Source organism: Anomaloglossus baeobatrachus, chromosome 5, assembly GCF_048569485.1.
Source record: "Anomaloglossus baeobatrachus isolate aAnoBae1 chromosome 5, aAnoBae1.hap1, whole genome shotgun sequence".
Lineage (NCBI taxonomy): Eukaryota > Metazoa > Chordata > Amphibia > Anura > Aromobatidae > Anomaloglossus > Anomaloglossus baeobatrachus.
This window is the reverse complement of record NC_134357.1, coordinates 486715670-486737813: the sequence shown is the minus strand read 5'-3', so window position 1 is coordinate 486737813 and position 22144 is coordinate 486715670. Positions and strand designations below refer to the sequence as shown.

Sequence of the window (22144 nt, the reverse complement as noted above, 5' to 3'; positions counted from 1 at the left end):
GTAAGTCATTCGTGATTTTAGTCAGGGCAGTTTCGGTAGAATGATGAGGACGGAAGCCGGACTGTAGGTTGTCAAAGAGAGAGTTAGGTGAGAGGTGGGAGGAAAGTTCAGCATGGACATGCTGTTCCAGGAGTTTTGAGATGAACGGGAGTAGTGATATGGGGCGGTAGCTGTTAGTAGAGGTTGGGTCGAGGGAAGGTTTCTTTAGGATAGGTGTGACTGTTGCATGGAGGACCGTGGAAGGATAGAGTCGGAGAGGGTGTGCTTGTTGAGGTGTGCAAGGTTTCTGCGGGGATGTGCTAGGTGCTGGACAGGGGGGGCAGGTGAGGAGGATAGTGCTGAAAAGGTCAGCAGATGGTGGTCAGGTAGGGGGAGGGGGGAAATTGTGAGGTCAGAAAGGGAACAGAGGCGGGTGAAGATAAGGTCTAGTGTGTGTCCATCTTTATGGGTGGCAGAGGCGGACCACTGAGTTAGACCAAAAGACGAAGCGAGGGACAGGAGTTTGGAGGCTGCCGACTGGCGGTTGTCAGTGGGGATGTTGAAGTCACCCATGATGATGGTGGGAATGTCAGCAGAGAGAAAGTGTAGAGGCCAAGCAGAGAAGTGGTCGAAGACAGCAGTGGTAGCGCCCGGGGGTCTGTATATGACAGCCACTTGGAGGTTAGAGGGAGAATAGATTCGGACAGAGTGCACTTCAAAGGAAGGCAGGACAAGGGAGGGTAGAGGTGGGATTGGGTTAAAGCAGCAGTTGTTAGAAAGAAGGAGGCCCACTCCTCCACCCAGTCTATTGCCAGGGCGAGGAGTGTGGGTAAAGTGCAGGCCACCGTAGCATAGTGCAGCAGGGGAGACAGTGTCAGAGGGTGTCAGCCATGTTTCAGTGAGGCCCAGAAAGGATAGATTGCTGGAGGTAAAGAGATCGTGAATGGTGTGTAGTTTATTACAGACAGAACGGGCATTCCAGAGTGCTCCAGAGAGAGGGAGCGTTGGAGTAGGTGAGAGGGGAATGGGTTTTATATTGGAGAGATTGCGGTAGTTACTAGTATGTGGGCAGTGATAAATGGGTGGTAATGATGGGTGTATCATCTGTGGGGGGCCAGGGTTGGGGGATATGTCACCAACAGTGAGAAGAAGTAGAGAAAGGGAGAGCAGGTGGGAAAAGGAGAGTGGACGGCATGGTCTGCGTGACATAAGGAGCTATCTGAGATTTAGGAGCAGGTCAGCAGATGAGGACAGATGAGAAGGCAGGAGGGAAGGGGGGATGAATATTTGTTTGGAGAGTGCTGGGGTGGAGGGCGGTGTAGTGGTTAACGATACTGCCCCAGACTGTGCAGCAAGGGGTTAATCCTGCTGCTGTTGTAATTGTCAGCCTCGTCCACATCCCTGGATCCTGCTCTCCCTGGGGAGGAGGGGACTCCTCCCAGCTCCTCCTTAGAGTTTGAGCCCCATATATCACGTGCCCCTTTCCTATATATAGGGAGTCGGGGGTGGGGTTTCCCCCTCTTCCCCTGGGGGTTTCCAGGATCCGGCAGCAGCTCGTGCCTCTGCCCAGTGGAAGCAGGAGAAAACCCGATGGACCCACAGATCATTGAGACGCTGCGGGCCCATGCGCGGCAGGAAGGTGAGGGATGGCTGGCCCGTTTATTTGCGGAGCTCAACTGTCCTCGGTCACAGTTAGGGGATGCATTGCCAAGCTCTGCAGTGCCTGCTGGGGAAATGTCTTTTCCCCCGGGTGCTGTACCGCGAGGCCGCCGCTCGTCCCGACGCTCCCGCCCCCCTAACAGATTCAGCCCGTCTGCACACCCGGTCTCTGTCTCCGGAGGCCGCAGCAGCAGAGCGCGGACTTTGGCCACGCCCACTTCCCCTCCAGTTCCCTCACGTGAGCCAGCGTTCTTCCCAGCGCAGCCATCTTACCCCCTTCGGTCGGATCACCAGGCGTGCTCTGCTCCACTGGTGTGCTCTGTTCCTTCCCTGTCCCTGCTTCCAGGAGCTGCTGCAGGCTCTAATACACTCCCCTCGAGTGTCGCTCCCTCAGCCCCCCTCCCTCCTGTTTCCACAGCACAGTTTATGTCACCTCCCCCCACCTCTTCTACAGTTCCCATACAACGGCAGTGTTACATTAACCCCTTATATTCTGCCATGGGCAATAATAACACCTCTGCCTCCTCTTCTGGAGAGGCTTCAGGCTCTGTGTCTGCTGAACAGCCTGTAGCCCTGACCCAAGGGCCACAAATAGTACCCCCCTCCAACCCTAACCCCCCTCTTGTGCTGCATACCACTCCTGGTCAGCAGAGTTCACAATTAACCCTTGATGGCCAAGCTGTAGCTGCATTCAGTTTACCACCTACCTTGACCCCCCAGTTGCTGCAGCTTCCCCCTGCTTCACATGTTAATCCACAACTTCTTATGCCTAATGTCCAAATCATCGCAGACCCCAGGGGTCCCGCTTATGTCCTATCCAGTGATCAGTCCCGCCCCCACTCTGCGTCGCGTCGGTTGGATCGGCATAGTCAGCGCCGCTCGCCGGATCACAGGAGGCGCTCGAGGCATTCGTCACGGAATTCCTCCCGTCCGCGCAGAAGCCGGCGTTCACGCTTGTCGGGTAGAAGTCGCCGTTCCAGGTCCTCCAGGTGGCGCTCTCCCTCTACGTCATCAGAGGGGTCAAGTGTCTCGAGAACAACTGGGGAGCGTGCACGGACATCAATGGCGCAGCCTGTGGGGACGCAAGGAGCACAGTCTACTACTGAAATGCCCGGGGATGTGAGGGATGCCCCTTCCCACGTCAGCGGTGGTGTATCATCGGCGATTCCCCCAGGGATGGCATCCACTTCAGCATCTGGTAAGTTCACGGAGGCTTGGGGGGGTTTAGACAGTTCAGCATTACCGCCGGTCCTGAAGGCCTTGGCAGATCATCTGGCTAAGCAGGGTTTGTCAATGCCGTCTCAGTCACCACAACCCCCTCAGGCAAGTATACACAAGGATTCCTTTTTCTGCGGGGTTACCCCGCTAGGTTCTCATGTAGAAGACGTTGTCAAACAAAAAATCTGGGACAACGCTTATATTGATATATGGTCTCTAATTTCTCCTGATCAACATACCGTTGATAAGGAACGCAGGTTTTTCGCAGACAGGTCATATGATAGAAAGCCTAGAATAGCTAAAACAATTAATAATTGGTTGCAGGCCTTTTCAGTACTTGGCTGCATTATGGGACAGAAACACCCGGAGCGTTGCTCTGAGATGTTCATTTATCAAGACCTAATCTATAGTTCATATAAGACACATGGTGGTTCTGGCTGGTGGCGGTATGATGAGGATTTTCGCCGCCGCCTCGGCCTTCATCCAGAAATCGGCTGGGGAGTAAGGGCGACAGATTCGTGGCTTCGTTTAATGACTATTCAAAAGCAATCGCACCCCTTTCAATCCGCGGCCACTGTGCCGGGATCTTCACAAGGTCCAGGCGCAGTGGCCGTGCGCCGTCCAGGAGCGTGCTGGTTGTTTAACGAGGGCCATTGCCGCTTCTTCGGGTTATGTAAATACAAACATGAGTGCTCCGCTTGTGGCGGAGCACATTCAGCCATTAAATGCCCTCGCCCCCCATCAAAACTCCCTGGGAAAAGCGGGAAACATGATCAAAAAGACCCCGGTGAGGGTAGCCGAGATGTCCCCTTGGCTAGACAAGTATCCCAATAAAGTCGCTGCTAGTCAGATCAGGTTTGGTTTTTCTTTTGGTTTTTTCATACCGTTTAACTTGTCTAAATCCCCCATCTTTGCCAATAACCTTACGTCAGCCAGGAAACACCCAGAGATTTTAAGGGAAAAGGTTTACAAGGAGCTTTCATTAGGAAGGTTTGAGGGCCCATTTACAACTCCCCCTTTTTCCAATTTGCGAGTTTCTCCCCTCGGCCTTGTACCAAAAAAGGAAACTGGAAAATATCGCTTAATACACCACCTTTCTTATCCCCACGGCGAGTCAGTAAATGACGGTATCCCCCCTGAGGATGCCTCGGTATCCTATGCGTCCTTTGACAGTGCAATTGCCCTCATACGCGAGTCTGGTCCATCTGCATTGTTAGCCAAAACTGATATTGAATCGGCTTTCCGATTGTTACCGGTTCACCCAGACTGCTATCACCTGTTAGGTTGTTTCCTGGAAGGTAGCTATTTCTATGATGCTTGCCTACCCATGGGATGCTCTATCTCGTGCCACTATTTCAAACTTTTCAGTTCATTCTTTGAATGGGTAGTCCGTTATGAGACAGGCTCAAAATTCGTCACGCACTATCTGGACGATTTTCTATTCATTGGCTCCAAGGATTCAGATGCCTGTAGAACATTGTTGGACACATTCATAGGTCTAATGGTTAAGTTTAGTGTCCCATTGGCAAAGGATAAGACCGAGGGTCCAACCACTGTCTTGTCTTTTTTGGGCATTGAAATTGACACCACTGCCATGGTCTTTAGGCTACCAGCACAAAAAATTCATACCATGTTGCAATTGATCGAAGGATTTTGTTCAGTCTGGAAGGTTACTCTGCGGCAAATGCAGTCTTTATTGGGATCTTTGGCTTTTGCATGCAGGGTAATCCCAATGGGCAGGGCTTTTTCTAGACGTCTTTCATTGTCTACAAAAATGGCAAAACGCCCAGACCACAGAATCAGGATCACGAAACCCTTGCATTCTGATCTCATGATTTGGTCCCAATTTTTATCAAACTTCAACGGGTCTAATTACATTATGGGCCCTCTAGTATCTAACCAGGAGCTATCGCTGGTCACTGACGCATCCCCATCTGGTTTTTCTTCCATTTATGGTAATCAATGGTGTCGTTCCTCCTGGCCTCCTTCTTGGGAAAGCTCCGGCCTTTCTGGTAATGCCCCCTTGTTGGAATTGTTCCCTATTGTGGTGGCCGTTGAGTTGTGGCATGACCATCTAGCTAACCGTAATATTTCTTTCCAATTAGAGAACCCCAGAACGGTCCATTGTATTAACCATCTATCTTCACCATCTCTTCCTGTCCTGGCTCTCCTTCGCCACCTTGTGTTACTCTGCATGCAAAACAACATCTGGATTAGAGCACGACACGTTCCTTCTTCCCGGAGTCGTTCAGCATTTTTACTGTCTAACTCTTGTTTGCAGGATTTTGTGAGGCTCGTACCCAATGCCAGCCTGCAGGGTTGCCTGTGCCCTCCATGGCTGTGGGACCTGATAGAGATCAAATGATGGCGTGGATTCGGACGTCTGTTTCCCCTTCGACGTGGCAGCTTTATGGTAAGGCATGGCAGCAGTGGTTAATAATTGCAGGTTCTGGGATTAGCAGTTTTGACAGCTCCACCCATACTGAGATTACACTCCGATATTTAATACACCTTTATAATTCGGGTTTTTCGGCCTCCGTAGCTCAGAGGCATTTATCTGGCATTTCATTTCATTTCAGGCTAAGGGGTTGGTCTGACGTTACCAAATCCTTCATTATACGCCAATCCCTTAAGGGTTGGGCCAAATCCCGATCGTCTGTTGATAATAGATATCCCATTTCTTATTCAACCCTCATCAGGTTAATTGAAGCCAGCAAGGCGGTCTGTTCGACCCCCTGGGAGGTCTCCCTCTTGTCGTTAGCCTTTAGCCTGGCCTTCTTTGGTGCTCTCCGAGTTAGTGAGCTTGTTCCGCCATCTAGGCACAAGCCTGGCGGCCTTCAATTTAATGACATATTAATAACGGAATCCTTCATCCGTATCCGTATTCGTAGGTCTAAAACTGACCAGTTGGGTAGAGGTACATGGATCAGGCTTTTCCCCGCTCCAGGCCCTGCTTGCCCATTGCGCCTTTTGACTGAATTTTTGGCTATGCGCACAATGGGCTCCCAGCTACTAATTCATGAAGATGGATCTCCCCTCACCAGATACCAATTTACTGTTCTTTTTCGGCGTTGTTTGACTGCGTCTGGATTGTCTCTAAATCACTTTGGTACGCATTCATTCCGTATTGGGGCTGCTACCGAGGCTGCCCGTGCCGGCTTGTCTGATTCTGATATTCAACGTATTGGTCGCTGGCGCTCAGCTTGCTTTGTTAGATATGTGCGCCCTGATTTAATTCAAGACTAATTATAAGTTTACACTCCTTTTTAGGTTCGGCGACGCCTAAAATTTGGATCGTCGGACATTCCTATGTGTTTTGGGCTGCTCAAAGAGCCGGTAATCGTCCGGGTGGCCGTAATCTCGGATTCCACCACGTTGAACTTCTTTGGAGAGGTGTTCGGGGCCTGAGGTGGTCTCAGGTCCTGTCGGAGGTTGTGGATATCAGCAGGCAGTCCTCTGCTCCAACTATTTTAGTTCTTCACGCCGGCGGAAACGATATTGGGAATATTAGGTTGGCAGAATTGCTAACCATGATGCGGTCTGATTTGGATCGGTTTCCGGGGTTTTTCTCTGAACTCCGGATAGTTTGGTCAGAAATCATTCCGAGAGTGGTATGGCAGGGTTCCAGGGATGCGGAGGTGATCGATCGGACCCGGCGCACAGTCAATACCCGTATGTCTCAATTTATTCGGTATCGCTCAGGTGTGGTGGTTCGCCATAGGCAATTGGAGGGTGACAATAGGAGACTTATGATGCCATACGGAGTCCATTTGACAGATATCGGTCTTGACATATTTTTATCCGGTATCCAGAATGGCCTGGAACAAGCCTTTTTCTTGATGAGTGGGGGTCGGAGCCCAGTTTGAGACTGTTCTCCTTCTTGGCATGTTTAAACAGGAGTTTGGTGGGAGAGCGGAAGTCCACGGTCGTGTGTCTGAGATCCCTTCTCACCTCCGAAGTTGTTTGTTGATGTTTACATTTTATACGGAGTGAAAAATTTTATAAAAAATTTATATATCCAAGTAAAGCTCTGACGGATACCTGCCAAATATTGTGTCTGTGTGTTTTCTGTTGGGACGGGGATGTGTTTTAGAGGGTATAGTGTTGATTCATGTCTGTACAGTCTGGAGGGCGGTGTAGTGGTTAACGATACTGCCCCAGACTGTGCAGCAAGGGGTTAATCCTGCTGCTGTTGTAATTGTCAGCCTCGTCCACATCCCTGGATCCTGCTCTCCCTGGGGAGGAGGGGACTCCTCCCAGCTCCTCCTTAGAGTTTGAGCCCCATATATCACGTGCCCCTTTCCTATATATAGGGAGTCGGGGGTGGGGTTTCCCCCTCTTCCCCTGGGGGTTTCCAGGATCCGGCAGCAGCTCGTCCCTCCCTCCCTCCCTGTTGCTATTCGTTTTCATTGTTTATGACATTATTCTCTTTTCTGTTGTCAACAGTTAATAACATTTTCTCAAGTGAAGTCACAGCGGCATGTTTAAACAGGAGTTTGGTGGGAGAGCGGAAGTCCATGGTCGTGTGTCTGAGATCCCTTCTCACCTCCGAAGTTGTTTGTTGATGTTTACATTTTATACGGAGTGAAAAATTTCATAAAAAATTTATATATCCAAGTAAAGCTGTGACCGATACCTGCCAAATATTGTGTCTGTGTGTTTTCTGTTGGGACGGGGATGTGTTTTAGAGGGTATAGTGTTGATTCATGTCTGTACAGTCTGTGGGGATAGCGAAGGAGAGTAAGGAGGAGAGGGGCAAAGACTGTGAGGGCATAGGTGAACATGGTGGGAGTAAGGTGTTAAGTATGGGGTTTAACAAATAAATTGTGACAGTGGCAAACTTAGAAAGAGTAAAATTTTACCTTCTGGTCACTTCTGGTACATTTCTGGTACATTTCTGGTATATTTCTGACACTCCACTTAGTAGATCCCACTTATGAGATCACACCAGACCAGGATCATAGCAGACCAGCACCAACAAATTTATACGTCTCTGAAGGCCTGCAGATTGACTTTGGTGTGAGCAGAGGGGAGGAGTCGTACTAAGACAGAGCACAGAAACTCACGAGTAGCCCAGAGCTCGTGTCGGTACCGGAGGTTGAAGCGGAGGTGAGGACAACAGGGAGAGACCAAAGAAGACTGAGGAAGCAGCATATGACAGAGGAAAAGTCAGGTCCTGAACTTCTGTCCTTTGTGTTTTCATAGAATCATGGCCATGATGACATTTATAGCAGGCCATGAGTCTATGAAAACACAAAGGACAGAAGTTCAGGACCTGATTTTCCCTCTGTCATATGCTACTTCCTCAGTCTTCTTTCATCTCTCCCTGTTGTCCTCACCTCCGCTTCAATCTCCGGTACCGACATGAGCTCTTGGTTACTCGCGAGTTTCTGATTATCAGTGTCTTGTGATACGAGTGTTACTGGCAGCTTGAGTAACTCCCATCCAGCAGTGTTGCACTATTGGTGTCTTCACTTACACGTTTGCGTGGTTGGCTCAGGCACGGCTGGCGCTCAGCCTTTGTATTACCAGCCTTGTTACATATAAAGCTCATTATTATTTCATTTTTTTGTGTCTGGTCATCATCCCCAGTTCTATACATTTCAAGAGGGGCACTCATCAAGGGTACCTGGGGAGGACCTGTGCCACCCCCGTGCCAGCAGCCGGCGCTGCTCGGATCCGGGCCTTCACGGATGGTGGCTCGAGGGTCTCCGGACCCGGGGGTCTCGCGGACATGCCGAATAAATGGGGGGACGTAGATGTACGGGATAGGCCATAGCAAGTTCGTGATGCCACCCACGGTGTGTGGTGAGTGGCACACCATCGCTGCTGTTATGGGGCACCCGGGGGAGATGTTGTGCAGAAACTTGTTAACCCCTCTGTCGGCAGGGATGGTGGCCCCGGGACCCGGTGGCTCAGTGCAGGAGATGGCGACCGCAGGGGGTGCTGGTGTACTCACTGTTAGTAAAACACACAAGTCTCTGGTAAACAAAGACGATGGTGGCCGGTGCCGTGGCTGGTTGCGTTCGGGTCCCCCACCCGGCTGGTGGTCTCTATCCTTTTTCTGCACTGCTTTGTGTAAGGTGGACTTTCCTAGTGTGAAAGTCAGGAGTCCGCTCCCGGCTGGATGTGGCCTAAGGAGCCGTGCCCGCAGACGCTGGCTCGTGGGATCTATGGGCCCTGGGGTTGACCTTTTATCCCTAATCGGTGGGCTGTTGTCTTCTATGAGGGACTTTGGGTGGGACAGGATCTCCAGTCCTGGCCACAATTGGTTAATGAACCAGTTCTGCTTGGTTCCGGTCCTGGCTTCAGGGTCCGAGTACCCCCTTTGTGCTACGGTTTCCGGGTCGGTTCCCTGTGTAGGTACCGGCGGGCTACAACCCTGTCCCGATCCACCTCGGTTCTGCCGAGCCGTCTTCCCATCTCCTGCTGATGGAGACCACCGTCTGCCTCCTAGCCAGTGTCACCAGAGCTCCTACCCTGGTACCGTTCAACTTGAACTTCCTTGCCGGAGCTACACTTAGCTCCAGCCCACACTCCTCTCCAAACTGAACTTCAGACTCATCTAGACTAGACCAGCTGTTTTCCCGCCCCGGGCAGTCTGGACCCCTGGGTGGGCGTGTCCCAACCGCCTGGTCATGCCCACTGGTGTGTCTATCTTTCCCTAAGGGGGGGTGACTAGGGTTTCTGGTTAGATGTGTGCTTCCTAGTGAGTGAACGGTGTAATGCGGGGGCCTAACTGTGACTACCTGGTTTTGCCAGGGCGCAGGGCCAGATTAAGGTTGGTGGGGGCCCCTGGGCAGAAAATCTGGTGGGGGCCCCATAACATTAACATTTTTAGCCATAACAGTAGAGCGCGAACTGTAGCATTTTGATAGAAATTCAATGAACATTTATCCTGTTCTGCCACATTCAGATTTACAGTACTACAATACAGACACAGTCCAGGATCACTCACAGCCGTCACTTATACACGGAAAGTAGAGTTAAGGCTGCTTTACACATTTCGATCTCGTATGCGATCACACACGCCCCCATCGTATGTGCGGAACAGGCAATTTGTTGCCTGTGTCGCACAAACGATTACCCCCATCACACGTACCTTCCAAACAACCTCGCTGTGGGCAGCGAACATCCACTTCCTGGAGTGGGAGGGACATTCGGCGTCACAGCAACGTCACACAGCGGCCGGCCAATAGAAGCGGAGGGGCGGAGATGAGCGGGGCGTAAACATCCCGCCCACCTCCTTCCTTCCGCATTGCCGGCAGTACGCAGGTAAGCTGCAGTTCATTGTTCCCGGGGTATCACACGGAGCGATGTGTGCTGCCTCAAGAACGATGAACAACCAGACGTTCAATTTTTAGAAAATGAACGACGTGTCAGCGATCAACGTTTTAACGCACAATCAGGGTCGCATGTAGCTGTCACACACTACAATATCACTAACGATGCCGGATGTGCGTCACTTACGACGTGACACATCGTTAGATATATTATAGCGTGTAAAGCTTTACTCACATTTTTTAATGATCCCAATGTTAAGGCAGCCAGGGCCGGCTCCAGGTTTTTGTGGCCTCCGGGTGAAAGAGTCTCAGTGGACCCCATCCACACACAGACACGCACATACACATACAGGCATACATATACATATTTGAAGACAAATTCATAAAAATACAAATAAACAGACAAATATATGCACAGTCATATACACTGACATATATGCAGACACAGACGCATTAGGGGTCGTGCGCACGTTGTGTAATTCCATGCATTTACGCTGTTTATAGCACTGCAGTGTAAATGCATGCGTCCTGCGTCCCCTATACAATCTATTTAGATTGTGCATGATACGTGCGCACGTAGCTTTTATGAACGCAGTGATTTGGGTGCTAAAATGTTGACCCAAATCTGTGCGTTCATAAAATGAGCATGTCAATTATTCCGTGCGCTATGGATGCAGCTCCCGCTCTGTCTATGGTGGGGGCAGCAGCCATAGCGCATGAAATCGGATTTTCTGTACTGAAAAACTGCATCCATTATGCAGTGTTTCTGCAGCGATTTGACGCGCACATATGCTGTCAAATCGCTGCAGAATATTCAGCAGTTACGTGCGCATGAGCCCTTACAGGTATTAATATGGGAAAGTCGCCAGCAGCCTCACTCACCTCTCCCGCTTGTTTCCGTCCAGCTCCTTCATGACAACGGGTATGGTCGAGTCATTCTTGAAGACTTTACATAAACCCCCCACCATTACCTTATCTAAAATAAACAGACTGCACACCAATATGGATTTTATTGGCCACAGCAGCCTTTTATTATAACAAAACAACATAAATAACAGAAATCCACTCAACAGAACCGGAGGGTGGTCCTCGAAGCCCCAAGAACCTGCCGACGGGTATTCTACCCAAACTGTAGCCAGACTGATGTTTTACCTCCAGCCGCTCAAGCACCGGCTCGGAGGCACCAGTTAACCAACAACCTGGCCTCATCTGAACACATGTCCCCAACCCGCGGCCCACCAGGCCTACCACGGGATTCCTCTACCCGCCGGCATATAAAGAGTGCACATGAGGGGTCCAGAACCTGACGGGTTCCCCCCCACCGTTCCGCCACAAACCGCAAATTCCAACTTCGAGGACCCTCCTCCCCTTCGCTATGCTGCTATGACAAGAAAAGAAAATTGGGAGGGTGGGTGGGAGATTGTACCGTTTTCTGTGCCAAAATGGATGACCCCACTAACTGACCACCCCTTATAAACCCATTAATTGTTCCCGCCCCCACTAACTACGCCCATAATGCACAATTCAAACTTCCTCTATTCCTGCCCCATCTAAGTATCTTTAACCCCTGCCTAACCCCCGTCATTTTAAAAACCCCCTCTCTTATTCCCGACCTAACCCAGTCATGTCGGCCTCCCTTTTAAGGCTGTGCCCCGTACGGCCTCTCTTGACAACGGGTATGGTCGAGTCATTCTTGAAGACTTTACATAAACCCCCCACCATTACCTTATCTAAAATAAACAGACTGCACACCAATATGGATTTTATTGGCCACAGCAGCCTTTTATTATAACAAAACAACATAAATAACAGAAATCCACTCAACAGAACCGGAGGGTGGTCCTCGAAGCCCCAAGAACCTGCCGACGGGTATTCTACCCAAACTGTAGCCAGACTGATGTTTTACCTCCAGCCGCTCAAGCACCGGCTCGGAGGCACCAGTTAACCAACAACCTGGCCTCATCTGAACACATGTCCCCAACCCGCGGCCCACCAGGCCTACCACGGGATTCCTCTACCCGCCGGCATATAAAGAGTGCACATGAGGGGTCCAGAACCTGACGGGTTCCCCCCCACCGTTCCGCCACAAACCGCAAATTCCAACTTCGAGGACCCTCCTCCCCTTCGCCACCAGCATAAATGTTTTGCAAACCTCAAACATTTATGTCCCTCCACAACTTTAGAGAGACCTCAATGCCTTCTTGTATTGACACACACCATATGTCCAAACCCACTGCATTTAGGTGTACTCCGTCCCGTCTCCAAAATTCTCCATCCCCCGACTCCAAATCCGGATGACGGACCGCCACTGCCCCGTTTCTGGCCATAAAGCGACCCACGGCTCTATTTACCTTAACGCGCGCCTTATTTATCCTATCTACGGACCTTGCATCTCGCCAGACCTTCCTTGGGACAATATCCGACCACACTGTTGTTACCTTTGGGTACATTGCCCACAACCGCAAGAGATCAAATTTAATATCTTTTATCAGCTCCCGAAAAGGCCTTTTTCCCAGATCGTTGCCCCCGATATGCAACACTAGCACATCAGGGGCCCGATCCAGCCTCGCAAAAAAATTAAATTCAGGCAGGAACTGTTTCCATGCCATGCCACGTTTACCAATCCAGCGAAGTATAGCATCCTCCCTAGAGAAATGTAATTGCCTACCGCTCGGACGAACTGCAGCCCGCAATGCCGCCCAGAAGACAAAAGAATGCCCCATGATCCACACTAGAAGAGGGCCAGCACCTGAGGGAATAACAAAAGAAAAAACTAAGAAGAAACCGGACACTGAAACATAAAGTAAAAACATTTTCACATTTCACAACCTGTCAATTCGCACATATGACTTGAATCTTCCAGATTCCCACCTTCCAATCCTTTTTACCACTTCATCACTGAGCCCTCTCCTGGCTGCTTCAGTGGCTGCGCCTATTCTAAAAGAATGGCTGCCAAAATCCGCTGATGAGAAACCACCCCGCTCCAAACAGCGTTTGAAAATAGATATAAATTGAAATCGAGACAATGAGGAACCATCCGCATGTACCAACAACGGAATGTTAGCCCCTCCAGCTACTGAACCGAATTCCCTTAAACAACGGACCGGACACATCGCCGATCCGGGGACTCCAAACACCACCACTCTGCAACCTTTTCCTAACTGATCAGTTTTAGAAGAACGAATTAATATTTCAATCCTGTCCTCATAAAGATCGACACTATCCCTCGATAGACCATCCCTTTTAAATCTGGAGGTGCACACCAGCTCCCCTAACCGCAAAGCTGCAAAGAATGCCAAGGAAAAAGCTAACTTAAAGAGACGCTTCTCCCAAATAGAAGTACAAACCCTATCCACTTGCCTCCCCAAACTCAACAGCAATTCGTAAGAAATTGGTCTTCTCTTATCTTCCACTTTCCAACCTCTCCTCCATCCTTTTAGCGCTTGCGCGACTAAAAAGGATTTTGTTACATCCTTAAGGCCCCTAACCTTGAAGCCAAAGGCTAAACCAGCTAAAAAACGATTAACTTTTGGAACCGACCAACCAGCTTCCCAATAATGGCCTACTAGCATTAACAACCGACCATCGTCCTCCATGTCGCCCCCTACAGATAACTTCCAATCCTCCCAAACTTTCCAAGCCTGAGAGTAGGCTGACCAGGTACCACCTGATAATGATCCGGAAATCAGCTTCCTTGCCGCTCGAATGGCAGAACCCACAACTCCATTGGACAAGTCAGACCTTTGGCTTCTGCTGCAGGTGCCAATCTCTGAAAAAGCGCCGTCTGTGAACAAGAAATTGAATCAGCGATAAGATTATGTGCCCCCGCTTCAAATTCCGCCACCAACCAAGAATTTAAAGACAAACACAAAAGAACCAGTTTTTGCAACACCTTAACTACCGGGGGGGACGCCGCTGACAATGAATTAATTGCTGACACCACTTTTTCATTGCTGCCACAGAACTTCAATTTTTTATTCCTGAACCTGTCACCCCAAAGTGTCAACGCCACTACCAGGGGGAACAGTTCGATCAATGTCGCATTTTTCAACAAACCCGCGGACCTCCACTCCATTGGCCACTTGCCATAAATCCAGCTGCCATGACAGTATGCTCCAAAACCCTCAGCCCCCACCGTGCTTATGAATAGGCCTGCCACACTCAGTTTTTCCACAGGGTCCATCCACAACGACTTTCCATTGTAAACTTTCAGAAAATCAGCCCACACCTGCAAGTCCTCCCTAAGTTCCTTTTTCAACCTAATGAAATGATGAGGAGCTTTTACCCCACCTGTTGCCATTGCCAGCCTTCGGCAAAAGGCCCTGCCCATGGGCATGATGCGGCAGGCGAAATTTAACTTCCCAAGTAGCGACTGAAGTTCTCTCAACGTTATCTTTCGTAACTGCCTGGCTCTCTTCACCTCCGCCAAAAGCTCTGCCACTTTTTGCTCTGGTAGTCGACACTCCATAGCTACTGTATCAATGACAATGCCTAAGAAGCTCAATACCATAGTCGGCCCTTCCGTCTTATCTGCTGCCAATGGAATGCCAAACCTCCGAGCTACCGTTTCCATGGTATGCAGTAGCAGGGAGCATTCGAAAGAATCGGCCGGGCCTATACACAAGAAATCATCTAGATAATGTATAAAAGATTTCACACCCGAGACCTCCTTTACAACCCACTCCACGAATGTACTAAAAGCCTCAAAATAGGCACACGACAGAGAACAGCCCATTGGCAGACACCGGTCAATGAAAAAACCTCCGTTCCAACAACACCCTAATAAATGCAGACAATCTGGGTGAACCGGCAATAATCGGAACGCCGCTTCAACATCCGTTTTTGCCAACAAAGCTCCTTTTCCAAATTTTCTCACCCATTCGATAGCCGAGTCAAACGAAGTGTAAATAACTGAACACAGGTCCGGATCAATCCCGTCATTCACAGATGCTCCCCTGGGAAATGACAGGTGATGGATAAGCCGAAATTTGTTCTGCTCCTTTTTTGGAACCACGCCCAGCGGAGAAACCCTTAGGTTCCTTAGGGGAGCCACAGAGAAAGGCCTGTCCATGCGACCTAAAGCAACCTCTTTCATTAATTTCTCAGATACAACTTCCGGAAATCTTAACGCCGATTTTAAATTTTTTGTACAAAAACTAAACTCCCTATCAACAAACGGAATCCTGAAACCATGCTTAAAACCGTCTTCCAACAATAACGCCGCCGCCCGATCAGGGTATCTATTTAGAAAATGCTGCATCTCTGCCAGCCGCACCGGTGTCACTCCTTTTTTCGGCATTATCTCCCCCTTTTTGCTTTCCTCCTCGAAAGCATTTGGATGCGCTATGACTCCCATTGCACACAGAGCATTCGTGTTTGAATTTACACTTGCCCCCGAACTTGCATGCCCCCTCATTAAATAGGAAGCACAATCCTTTCTGCTGGGCAACTGTGTGCCCAGCCTGGACAGGGCCGCCTCCGCTCCCTGGAAAGGACTGCCCACCGAAACCAGACCTATTGGGTGCAGAAACCTTCATCCAAAGGCTGATATCTTTATGATCCCAACGAATGTTGGGACGCACCGCCTTGCGTTGACGAAATTGTTCGTCATACCTAAGCCATCCCTGACCCCCGTACACCCTGTAGGCTTCGCCAATAGCATCCATGTAGCAAAAAAGTCCGGAACAATTATCCGGTGCTTTTTCCCCTATCACGCTGGCTAGTATGGCGAATGCCTGCAGCCAGTTAGAAAAGGTCCGTGGAATTAAACGGTACCTCCTCTTTTCTTCGTCCTCTTTCTTTCCTTCATCCTTCCTAGCCCGGTCTAAATTAAAACGTTCTAATGGCAAAAGGGAAAAAATATCTACGTACTCATTACGCCATATCTTTTCCCGCACTTCTTGTTTAAGGTGGGCCCCCAACGGCCCCCCAAAGCAGACGTACACCTCCCCCTTTGCTGAATCATCTAGCCGTACCATGTCGTCGTTTTCCTTTTCTCCCTGACTAACCGAAGGGGGTTGACTATGTGCTCCGACACCAATCGCACTCCCTGCTGGAACCCCGACTTCCGGCAAAGGATTGGCAACTGCACCAGACAACACGCCAAGCCCCCCAGCCGATACTGCACCTACGCTCGAGCTACCCGTCCATGCCACCGCCGGTGATATTCCCCCTTGGACTCCCACCGAACCTAAAATAACCGCTAGCGTGCGCAACCCCTGTGCTAACATATCTACCCCTGACGGCCCCCCCCTGACGGCCCCTCAGCACCACTAAGTAAAGGGGAGGGTAATATGTGGTTAAGAGAAAAATTAGAAGGGTTCTCACCTGGCTGCCTGGGTGCTGTGAGCCCAGCAGCCGAAGATCCTGGTTCCTGACGTCTTCCTGCATCCTCCGATTCGACTCTAGCAGAGCCCCCACGGCCTTGAGGGAGGAGGCTCGATGCGAGTGAATCGCTTTCGACGTGGTCTTGTAGCCTTGCCAGCTCCTGCTGGCCGGGTGGCATATCTGGTAATGGCAGGCCCTGCACCTGCTGGCCGGGAGGTAAACCGTGGGGTTGCATGCCCAGCACCTGCTGGCCGGGAGGTAATCCATAAGGTGGCAGGCCCAGCACCTGCTGGCCGGGAGGTGATCCATAAGGTGGCAGGCCCAGCACCTGCTGGCCGGGAGGTAATCCATGGGGTTGCAGGCCCAGCACCTGCTGGCCGGGAGCCTGCTGGCCGGGAGGTGATCCATGTGATTGCAGGCCCAGCACCTGCTGGCCGGGAGGTAAGCCATAAGGTGGCAGGCCCAGCACCTGCTGGCCGGGAGGAATCGCCTGACCAGGAAAGCCCAGCATCTGTTGGCAGGATGTTGACACTGGCTGTGGGAGGGCCAGCCCCGGCTGGCCGGAAGTTGTCATCATCGGGGGGTGTGGCTGCGTCTGATGGCTGGAGACAGACAACTCTGAGGACCAATCCCTTGCAGGGGGGCATGATCTGTTCTCTTCTATGGAGGGAGGAGGGGCTGCCGACTGCTGCCTGCTCCGTGACCCACGCTGAGAGACCCCGGCCTGTGATCTCCGTGCTCCCTCTCCTCTGCGCCGGGCGGGCGATGCAGGCTCCTGAGCCCCTGCCGACGCCGTTCTTGTCTCCTCCTGCGTTGACCTAGATGGGAGGGAGGCCGACACCTCCCTCTGCTGCAGGCCCCGCCGTGAAGCAGGATTCCTCCCAGGACGGGACCGGCGCGAGGCGGCGGGCCTGGCGGCACCCTGACCTGAAGGGTCCCCTGAGGGGCTCCTTATTCGGCGCCGGACCCGAGGGATAGCTTCTGGGCTTAGGCGCGCCGGAGGCCTGGTCCTCCGCGACCGGCGTGGTTCGGGGGATGGTTGAGCTGGAGCATCCCCGGCCCCTTGCAGCAGGCTGTTCACTGAAGCCTGGAGCCAGTCTGAACCCATCAGGCCGGCAGCGGTTCTAAGCTGTTGAAGAATGGCATCCACAGACTCCATTTTCTGGGGCAGGTAAGCTGGCACACAAGGACATGTAGATTGTACCGTTTTCTGTGCCAAAATGGATGACCCCACTAACTGACCACCCCTTATAAACCCATTAATTGTTCCCGCCCCCACTAACTACGCCCATAATGCACAATTCAAACTTCCTCTATTCCTGCCCCATCTAAGTATCTTTAACCCCTGCCTAACCCCCGTCATTTTAAAAACCCCCTCTCTTATTCCCGACCTAACCCAGTCATGTCGGCCTCCCTTTTAAGGCTGTGCCCCGTACGGCCTCTCTGGACATGTGGCTGTGTTTCACGATGGCTGTCACTAACAGACATGACTGCACACTGACAGCACTGCTGTATATACATCACAGGAGGGGCAGGGGGCATAGACGTTACTGGAGTGGCAAACAGCTCTGGTGGTGTACTCATTACTGCGATGGGTGACATAGCGCTCTGGGGGACCCATATAGTTCTGGGGGGGCCGCACAGACTGCTCTAATTCATATATACACACACACAGTACTGCTTCTTTCACACACAGCTCTGACACACACACACTCACACTACAATACACCCTCTACACACACACACACACTACAATGCACCCTCTACACACACACAATGCACCCCACATCAGCACACACTACAATGCACCCCCCCACACACACACACACACTGCACCCCACATCACCTCCTACACACACACACACACACAATGCACCCCACATCACCTCACACACACACACACACACACACACAATGCACCCCACATCACCTCACAAACACACACAATGCACCCCACATCACCTCACACACACACACACACACAGAATACAATGCACCCCCCCATTACCCCTCCCCCCACATACAATACAATGCACCCCCCCATTAACCCTCCCCCACACACAGAATACAATGCACCCTCCATTACCCTTCCCCACACACACGATACAATGCACCCTCCATTACCCCTCCCCCCACACACAATACAACCCTCATCACCCCCTACACACACAAATTACACTGCCCCATCACTACACACTCCTCCCTCCCTCGGAATACAGTGCTCCTCCTCTGCCTGTCACAGAGCTGTGTTCCTTCACAAATGTTCACCGTTGTGTCCTCAGCCCCTCCTCACTCATCCCCATTAATTACACCTGTCTCTTCAGCTCCTTCATGGAGTGCTCGCTTCCTCTTGTCCCCTGTGTGGCGCCTCCAGCACTGTGATGACGTCAGCAAGGTGCTGATCTCATCACGTTGCTGCACGTCGGGGGCGGGGCCGGGTCCCGGCGCGCTGTTCAAATGTATTTACATCTGAAAGATGCAAATACATTTGAATAGGAACGGAAAGAGGAAGCTGCGGTCATCGGCTCTGCTGCGCTCCTCTACACTGGGTGCATGCCGAGCACAGCACACAGCAGAGCCGACAGAGCACAGCGCGCTGCCTCCTTCTAGTGTGCCTGGCATGCACACATAGTGTAGAGGAGCGCAGCGGGGACAGCAGATACAGCGGCGCACTACACCGTGCCCCTGCTTCTAGGGAGGGGGAGGGGAGGGGGGGCAGCTGCCCGCCCCTCGCTGGGTACGGCCGCAGCACATAGCAGGGAGCATTAGCACACCTGACCCCGGAAGTACAAGCAGCCGCTGGTACTTCCGGTGTCAATCAGCGTCCTGTGCCCGCAGTTTGTTTTTGCGTCTTAAAGACGCAGATACAATTAAATAGCGGTGCTTCAACACCCCGCGCCTCCCCCCCCCTCGAAAACACAGCTGATTTATTAGACTGTCTTTACGGAGGGGGAGAGGGTGGGAAGAAAAAAAAAATGCTGACAGGTGCCAAGTATGGTGGGGGCCCCCTTAGAAGCTCTTTTGGTGGGGGCCCCTGGGCTGGAGCCCCGTCTGCCCCGCCTATAATCCGGCCCTGCCAGGGCGTCACAGACCAATTGGTCTCAGCATTATCATCTACATGGGAAAGGGTTCAGCAGCATTTACGTAATATGGGTTCTAAGTATAAGTGTGAAGCTGAATGTAGACGTGTGCCTGGTCCGGACCTGTGTGTGGGGATCTGGTGTGGTTATCTACAAGAAACATTAGTCTTCAGATACCTTAATTGAAGTCAGGACTTCAGATCATTGGTCTGTACAAAATCACAGCCGTCATTACAAGATTCATAATGTGCTTCTGTACCGCCCCGGGGCTCGGACGGCTGCTGAGCCGCTCGGATCCGTGCTTGTCGGTGGGTGGCTCGAGCTCCTCACGGACCTGGGTGTCACGTCGCTCTGAAAGGGAGTTGCTGGCGCTACGTGAGGGGTGGTGTTCGGTGGAGAGGTCCACGGCCGGGGCCGCGGTTGTTTGGGGATTAAGGTTGTGACACCACCCACGGGTTGTGGTGAATGGATGGACACCACCGCTGCCGTTGACTAGGCTCCCAGGGACGGTGTTGTGCAGCTTGGTGTTGACCCCTCCGTGGGTAGGGGGATGATGGTCCCAGGGGAGGTGCTGAGGCGGGGGGATGGATGCGTGCTGGCGTGTCGGTGCGGTCCGGCGCGGTGCGTGGCCCAAAGGCACTGTGGTACTCACTATGACAGACACACTGGAGTCTCTGGTAAACCAAACAAGATGGTGGACGGTGCCCGCAGCCGGCTGCGCTTTTCCCCTTTTCAGGTTGGTGGTTTCCAACTGACAAACCAATCTGGCTGTCAGTGGTAAGGGGACTTATAGCTGCAATGCCCCTCTGGGAATTCTTCAAATTGTCTCTCCAGGAAAGGAGACAAACTCTAGCGCCACCTATTGGAAGTAGCAATCCTAAAAGTCTTTATCTGTGATTTCAACACACTCCTGTACTGTCCCTCACTGTGGTTAGGGAGAGGGGGAGTAAAGGGTGCTTTACACGCTGCGAAATCGGTAACGATATATCGTCGGGGTCACATCGTTAGTGACGCACATCCGGCGCCGTTACCGACATCGCAGCGTGTAACACAAATGAGCGACGATCAACGAGCACAAAAACGTGAAAAATCGTTGCTCGTTGTCACGTCGCTCATTTCCTTAATATCGCTGCAGCGACAGGTACGATGTTGTTTGTCGTTCCTGCGGCAGCACACATCGCTATGTGTGACACCGCTGGAACGACAACATCTCCTTACCTGCCTCCACCGGAAAAGTAGGAAGGAAGGAGGTGGGCGGCATGTTCCGGCCGCTCATCTCCGCCCCCTTTTCTATTGGGCAGCGGTTTAGTGACGCTGCTGTGACGTCGCTGTGACGCTGAACGAACCGCCCCCTTAGAAAGGAGGCGGTTCGCCGGTCACAGCGACGTCGCAGAGCAGGTATGTGCATGTGACGCTGCCGTAGCGATAATGTTCGCTACGGCAGCGATCACCACATATCGGCCATACGACGGGGGCGGGTGCTATCGCGCTTGGCATCGCTAGCATCGGCTAGCGATGTCGCAGCGTGTAAAGCACCCTTTAGATCAGCAATGATCAGAAGTAAGGTCAAAAAGAAGACTCAGGCCTCTTCACCGTTAGTAGTATCCCTGAAGTTAGGGATAGCGTAGGTCCAATACCGTGAGGAACAGCATAGAAGCGCCAGGTTCTCCGCTAACCCAAAGTCATGGTGACAATATGTTTATGGGTCTGGTCTGGAGTCAGTGTTTACGAGGTCTGTATTTCTTTATGGGATTTGCTCTCTGTTTCCTCAGTCTGTTATAGGGTCTGTATCCATTTTGGGCTATGAGGAAGGTGCAGGATCCAGGTACAATGTGGGCCAGTGAATCTAGTAGGTCTGAACTCTTTGCTGAACATGACTGCACATTTCTAAACCGTTCTGCACACGAAACAGTTACCTCACATAGAACAGACAGAGATAATTGGAACTAGCATAGCTCGTAGATTAAATGAGAATACAGAGACATGATTTTTAGGTTTGATTGGGTGATTTGCAAGCTAGATACACCTCATTAGCACAAACACAAACGCCCACTTGGGGCTCTTGCATCCCCTGGGGGAAGCAAAGAGCAGTCAGATACCAACAACAGCTCAATACATGTGGCTGCGGATCACAGGATTAACTGGTGAAAGAGCAAAACAAGGTGAGATCATCGGCCCTCAGAAGAAATCACACATCCGCTACTGAATACTTATTTTGCTCGTATTATTACCATATACTTTAACAACTTATGTATTTGTCAGTAATGGAAAAAGCCAAGCAGAACTCCATTAAAACTCTCCCTCATCAGACTCCTATTCAATTTAATGGTATGCCCAAAGATCAATCATTTATCAGTCAGTTATCAGTCGTAAATTCCCCTTTGAATAAGCCAGTTTTGCTCTTATTTTATTCTCACTGCTCCCATGAGTATTGTTTTCATAAATTCACTACACGGTTCTTGAGATAACTGTTACGAACCGGCGCCGCCATAGCCGCAAGCAGCCTTCTGCGGTTCCTGTTGCGCCCAGGCGCCAGCTGCCGTTCTTGGCCGTGCCTCGGGTAGTCCAGTTGGCTGCTCCTTCCACCACTTCTAAGTG

The 22144-nt window shown here is 51.3% G+C and overlaps 1 protein-coding gene and 1 long non-coding RNA gene across 3 annotated transcripts; one reads left to right on the top strand and one right to left on the bottom strand.

Moving 5' to 3' along the window:
• The first annotated feature begins 1514 nt into the window (after positions 1-1514).
• LOC142310379 (uncharacterized) lies at positions 1515-7492 on the top strand. The gene is made up of 3 exons (XR_012754146.1): positions 1515-2836; positions 5138-5269; positions 7303-7492. It is a non-coding gene; the product is annotated as an uncharacterized LOC142310379 (long non-coding RNA).
• Positions 7493-12823: 5331 nt separating this feature from the next.
• On the bottom strand, positions 12824-16944 carry LOC142310378 (uncharacterized). Of its 2 annotated transcripts, none has more exons than XR_012754145.1 (2): positions 16467-16551; positions 12824-12888 (listed from the first exon to the last, which is right to left on the bottom strand). XR_012754145.1 is itself a non-coding variant. In XM_075347900.1 (2 exons), exons 1-2 carry the CDS (start codon positions 16699-16701, stop codon positions 12962-12964), a joined length of 1197 nt encoding a protein of 398 aa, XP_075204015.1. In that variant the 5' UTR covers positions 16702-16944. The 2 variants fall into 2 exon arrangements, 1 of the variants encoding a protein (XP_075204015.1); XM_075347900.1 differs by lacking the exon at positions 12824-12888 and adding an exon at positions 12962-13923 and having other exon boundaries at positions 16467-16944.
• Between the last annotated feature and the right edge of the window lie 5200 nt (positions 16945-22144).